Source organism: Octopus sinensis, linkage group LG24, assembly GCF_006345805.1.
Source record: "Octopus sinensis linkage group LG24, ASM634580v1, whole genome shotgun sequence".
Taxonomy (NCBI): domain Eukaryota; kingdom Metazoa; phylum Mollusca; class Cephalopoda; order Octopoda; family Octopodidae; genus Octopus; species Octopus sinensis.
Genome location: NC_043020.1, coordinates 1,206,100 through 1,212,716, shown reverse-complemented (window position 1 = coordinate 1,212,716; position 6,617 = coordinate 1,206,100). Strand labels below are relative to the sequence as shown.

Genomic DNA, 6,617 nt, shown 5'->3' with positions numbered 1-6,617 from the left:
AAAAAGCACATGAAACGTCCCACGTAAGTTCGTTGTCTTAACATCATCGTTGTCATTAAACAATATGCCCAGCTGATCAAACTCATCTTCGTCGGCGTTCCAGCCATGAAGCCTTTGTATTTCAATCCAGCCATAGTCTATCTAAGATTACCTCATGCTATGTGTACTATTTTCGTTAAGAGATTAGGGTGTTATTTTCGAAATGCATTTAGTTGCTTTTATTTTTTGCTTTAGATTTTGAGCAGTGTGCTCATCGTTGTAAAATCTACCTTATCAGATCCAACCGTCTTGCTTTTTCAAGTGGTTACTTCGTCATATGTTACCCCTTTGTTTGTCCACTGTATCATATCTGGCACGATACACAGAATATATTTCCCTGGGGTCTATGAATCCTATATTTTATACATTCACAATTTTTTTCAACCACCACCAGAGTAACTTAAGACTTAGATTCTTATTACTGATAAGTCTACCACAAATTTATAGAAATGCTTTTGAATGGTAGAGAGTTGACACAGTTTTCCTTAAACCCTAAGTCAAGAGAGAGACACTAAATCCTTATAAGGACGCACCCAGCTAAATATGTATGTAATTTTGTTATTTGCAGCAAATGGTTATTTTCTCCTGAAAGATGTTGTTAAATTCACGGAAGTGGCTGGAGAATTGCAAGCGAGAGGTTACGTCGTAGATTTCCCCGCGTATTCTTGCAGAGAACCAGTTATTGATGCATCAAGTATAAGCTGGGAAAACTTCTACAACCTTGATATTTATACCAAGGTAAGTATAAATATATGCATGCAGTTTGTAGAGAAAACGGTAATGGAATCTACACGAAGAACTATCCAAGAAGGCGAATAAGTAGTGGAGGAATAATAAATAATAGAAGGGACGACGGGCTTCTTTCAGTTTCCGTCTACCAAATCCACTCACAAGGCTTTGGTTGGCCCGAGACTATAGTGGAAGACACTTGCCCAAGGTGCTACGCAGTGGGACTGAAACCGGAACCATGTGGTTGGTAAGCAAGCTACTTACCACACAGCCACTCTAATGTTCATTTGAATTTTAAATGACTCTCTACCTTTCAGTTCCCTGCCTCAATATCTTGAGGAATAAGAAATAGTAAGGGGGAGAAATAAAACTTGATCCTTCAAAGAATCCCAGACTTATTCTCTTTTTGTTATTCAATCCCGTTTCCTCTTCGTCTCCTCTTCATTGTTAAAAGTAAAGAAAATCGAAATTATCGATCGTCTTTATGTATAATACTCTTTTACTCTTTTCCTTGTTTCATTCATTTGACTGTGGCCAAGCTGGAGCACCGCCTTTAGTCGAGAAAATCGGCCCCGGGACTTATTCTTTGTAAGCCCAGTACTTATTCTATCGGTCTCTTTTGCCGAACCGCTAAGTTACGGGGACGTAAACACACCAGCATCGGTTGTCGAGCGATTTGGGGGGGGGGGCAAACACAGATACACAAACATATACACACACATACATATATATATATACATATATACGACGGGCTTCTTTCACTTTCCGTCTACCAAATCCACTCACAAGGCTTTGGTTGGAACGAGACTATAGTAGAAGACACTTGCCCAAGGTGCTACGCAGTGAGAGTGAACCCGGAACCATGTGGTTGGTAAGCAAGTTACTTACCACACAGCCACTCTAATGTTCATTTGAATTTTATATGACTCTCTACCTTTCAATTCCCTGCCTCAATATCTTCACTTCTTTCTCCACTGTTAAGAGAGTAATGATGAACATCCCCCCACACCCACACACTCATGCACACACACACACACATACACCATCACACGTACGTACGTATGTATGTATATTCTATGTATTTATTTGATCAATGCTCAGCAAGTTTTAGATGGAGTAGAAATAATGTTTCGAGCAAAGACACTTCGTCGGATAGAGGAAAACTTCAAAGAAGAGGAAAAAGAGAAAGTAACAGTAATCTGGAGAAAAACACGTGTGTCGTTGCATCAGAATATATATATATGTGTGCGTGTGCGTGTGCGTGTGTGTGTGCGCTTGTGTGTGTGTGAATGTGTGTGTGCATGTGTGTGTGCGTGTGTGTGTGAGTGTGTGTATATACATCTATCATACACTTGTTTTAGTCATTGGGCTGTGCTCACACTATTTAATCAAGCGAATCGAAAAGCAGTAGATAATTTAAATATGAAATTTATTCCATTGGTCTCCTTTTGCCGATCCGCTAGATTGCAGAAACGCAAACCAATCAACTCTGTTTGTCAGGCAGAATGAGTTAAGACCAAACACATACACACATATGCATATATACGAAGGATTCTTTCAGTTTTCTTCTACTATATCCACTCCTAGTGCTTTAGTCGGCCTGATGCTATAATAGAAGACACTTACCCAAGGTGCCACGCGGCAGGACCGAATCCGGAAACATGTTCGGGAGAAAGTCACAAAACGCCATTTCTTTTCTTATTGCACATATTTTTGTTACTAAATCTTTCTTTCTTCTTTCACAGCTAAGCATGGCCGCCGCTGAAAGAACGGCCAATAAGACCGATGATGCTAATGAATTTGTCCAAAAGATTGTACAGAACCCGTTATTGGAGTCTGACCATGTTGTTCCACATGAAAGGGAAGATAAGTTCGTTCCAGAGCAAAATGGATGGTTTGACTTCTTAAAAGCCAAAATTGATGTAGGTTTAACTCTTTACTCTTTTACTCTTTTACTTGTTTCAGTCATTTGACTGCGGCCATGCTGGAGCACCGCCTTTAGTCGAGCAAATCGACCCCGGGACTTATTCTTTGTAAGCCCAGTACTTATTCTATCGGTCTCTTATGCCGAACCGCTAAGTGACAGGGACGTAAACACACCAGCATCGGTTGTCAAGCAATGCTAGGGGGACAAACACACAAACACAAACACATACATATATATATATACATATATACGACAGGCTTCTTTCAGTTTCCGTCTACCAAATCCACTCACAAGGCATTGGTCGGCCCGGGGCTATAGCAGAAGACACTTGCCCAAGATGCCACGCGGTGGGATTGAACCTGGAACCATGTGGTTGGTTAGCAAGCTACTTACCACACAGCCACTCCTGCGCCTAATTTTAACTTTTGTTTTGCTTTCGTTTTCATTTCCGTAATAGTTTTTCAGAAATTGCCTGCGAAAAAAAAAACATACATATGAATGAGGTAATTAGGGACCCTGTACGTGATGGATCAACTAGCTAAAAATGCCAGCAGTTAAATCAGAATATCTTTGAAATTGAATGTCGCATTAGATAACCTTGTGTTAGAAAATTTTAATTTTTTCTTTATATTTCTTTGGTCAGTAAATGTTATTTTTTTACTTCTATCTAAAAATTAGAAGAAATGAATATTATTCCATTCAGACTTTGCTTTTGTGACCTGGACGTCAGTGTTTTCAAACTGATCTATTTTCCTTTACGTTTCAGACAGATTCAGCGCTGAGACGCTGAAATAGAAATACCGTTATAGTAAATACCTCAGATTTGCTTGTCAGCTGCTTGACATTAACCACTTGATGATCATGTCCCTGGTTGACAATATGTCCAACTCTGATCATGAGTAGGAGTAGCGGGGGAGCATCGTAGTCATGTGTTGGGAGGAAATCTTTGGAGTTCGAATAATTCACCCTTGGAAACATAGGTGTTTAGCTCAACATCGTTAAGCAACCCTTATTCACAGACCTTTTGGGTGGGATGGGATTCTTTGGGGTTTGAATAAATGTTACAAAGGCAAAGTTTGAGGGGAATTCTAGCGGAACCAAACAGGAAATAGCAGTTGCTACCCAAAGACAAAAATCGTGATACCCTGTGTAATGCAGGGTGTCTTTGTTGAGAGGTCTTCCAGGAAACTGGTTCGGAGCTGAGTTTGAGAACATGTATGTGAGTGTTTGGGGTAAGATCTTAATTCAGACTATCGGGAATTATGCATTGCTTCAGATGCTTAGAATAGTGTAGAACGTTCATCCGGACCTACGCCCTGGTTTCGGGATACCTTCCCTTCCTGCTTTTCTCTTATTTCGGAGACCCTTCTCTAAAGTGTAGTGGAGGGCCTGCCCTCTTGACTATAAAAAAATAAAAAGTAAAAAGAAGAACAAAGTCAACGACAACTTCAAAAATGGTTTTATTATGGATATTTTCATGGTTGAATGAGAAGGAATCATCATCATCATCGTCGTCATCATCATCATCATCATCATCATCATCATCGTCATCGTCATTATCATCATCATCCTCATCCTCATTATCATCGTCATCGTCATCGTCGTGTCGTCGTCGTCGTCATCATCATAATCATCATCATCATCATCGTCATCGTCATCGTCATCGTCATCGTCGTCGTCGTCAACATCATCATCATCATCATCATCATCATCCTCCTCATCATCATCATCATCATCATCATCATCGTCGTCGTCATGGTCATGGTCATGGTCATCGTTGTCGTCGTCATTGTCATCATCACCATCATCACCATCATCAACATCATCATCATCATCATCATCATCATCATCATCATCATCATCATCATCATCGTCATCAATATCACCATCATCATCGTCATTGTCATTGCCATCAACAACGCTTGGACATTGTTGTCTCATAGGGCCGGTTACACGATTTCCACGGTTTAAGATGTGACCGAGATCGAAACAGAAGCCCTGCATGGGATGCTGGTCCGTCGCAAGGTCACTCAGTTACAGCTGAATGGACTGAGACAACGTGATAAGAAGTGTTTTGCTCAAGAACACAACAACGCACCATCCGCTGCAGGAATCGAAACCACGGTTTAGCGATCGCCAGTGCAAACACGCTAACCACTAGTCCACGTGTCTTCTCATTGAGAAGAAACGGTCAGTGAAAATGAGTTTAGTAAGAAGGAAGTCTATAAATTTGCCAGAGTCTCAAACATTGATGGAACAGAAGTGGTTGATGTACAGTCGCAGCAGTGGACTCGCGGTTTCGATTCCCAGACCGGGCGTTCTGTGTGTTTATTGAGCGAAAACACCTAAAGCTCCGCGAGGCTCCGGCAGTGGGTGGTGGCGACCCCTGTTGTACTCTTTCGCTCCAACTTTCTCTCACTCTTTCTTCCTGTTTCTTGCCCCCCGACTTCCTACGCAACCGCTGAGCTTGGATGCGCTTTCATCCATCTGTCGATGCTCTCGGTGTCGGGGGTTGACCTGCTCTCTCTTCTGCGGGTCTTACGAATAGTAAAGGACCACGCTTCGGACTTCTCCCATCTTGCGAGCTCTGGGACGAAGATTGTTCGCTCAACAGCTCAACAACAGCAACTGTAACAGAAACAGCTGTACAGTCGCAACAACATCTCTATGTAATATTCCAGAAAACTAAAAAGGAATTGGGGTGGGATTTCTAAATATGCTGAGATTCTGGTGGTCGTCGTGGTAGGCAGTAAGATCTGTTTAAAGTATTTAGTAGGGTCATGGGGAAAGAGAGGCAGTACGAATGACGAGAAAGGAAAAAGACGAGCATGGTGAGTGAACGAGATACGAAACTACAGTATTTACTCGTGTGTATGTCGCATTATTTCTTATTATTTGATTCTAATTCAAAAATCCTGGGGTGCGTCTTATACCTGGGACAAAGCTAAAACTTTGATAAGAAAAAATTTTGTTCTCAGATTTCACACTAAAGTAGGAGTATGACTTATACAAGACTGCGACTTATATACGAGGTAAATACGATAGTTGGCTTCAAAGATTAAAGTACGATGAATAGGGATAGAATAGCTAAAAGAAAGAGAAAACACAGCGAATCTATGAGACGGTTCTTGCAGGCTTATGGTAAGTAAATCTTTGTCAAAGAATCCGACCACTTTCTTGCGTACATGACCAAAAATATTTGTGTGTGTGTGTGTGTGTGTGTGTGTACAAGTAATTTTACTTGAGAATTTCGTACCAAAAAAATTGTTCAGCTTCCAAAATAAGCAATTGAAAATTTCTGTATATTTCAGCATCAAAAAGATATAAAAATATGGCTGAAGAAAGTCGTCAATAAGAACGTTTATTTGAAGAAATTTGGCGAGAATTTTCCTGAAAAATTTGCAACCTTGTCTTTACACCGTTTGAAGCATCTAAAAACCATTTGTTCAAATCAGGTAGATGGAGGAGAAGAGGAACGCATAATGGATTTCAAGATTTTGGATTTGCCGGCAAAGACGAACGAAAAGGTCTATCTCCATGTCTATAAGATGAAAGTCTGGGTTGACTGCGAATCCTCCACCAACATGGGAGGTTTAAATTATGAATACACTAAATATTCTTTCTGGCCAAGGAAGACTCTAGTAGACAGAATGAGTAGCACTTCAAGAGACAGGGGTGTGGAAGCGCTAAAATGTTTCCTTAAAAAGGTTGTAGGGCCAGAGCCTGTTAGTAATGCGACTACAACAACAACACAAAAACCAATAACTACGACCACTATTAAGACCACTACTGCAGCTCCGACTACTCCTGCAAAGGATACTCAGTCTACAGTGAATATTCATCTCATAGGAGATTGTGAAGAAGCGAATTAGTAAAGTTACTTAAGTTTTATACGAAATAAATGCGGTACATCAACTCCAAA

The 6,617-nt window shown here is 40.7% G+C and overlaps 1 protein-coding gene across 1 annotated transcript; it reads left to right on the top strand.

Moving 5' to 3' along the window:
- Window positions 1-582: 582 nt before the first annotated feature.
- LOC115224037 lies at window positions 583-6,617 on the top strand. The gene is made up of 3 exons (XM_029794836.1): window positions 583-777; window positions 2,514-2,690; window positions 6,007-6,617. Exons 1-3 carry the CDS (start codon window positions 583-585, stop codon window positions 6,565-6,567), a joined length of 933 nt encoding a protein of 310 aa, XP_029650696.1. The 3' UTR covers window positions 6,568-6,617.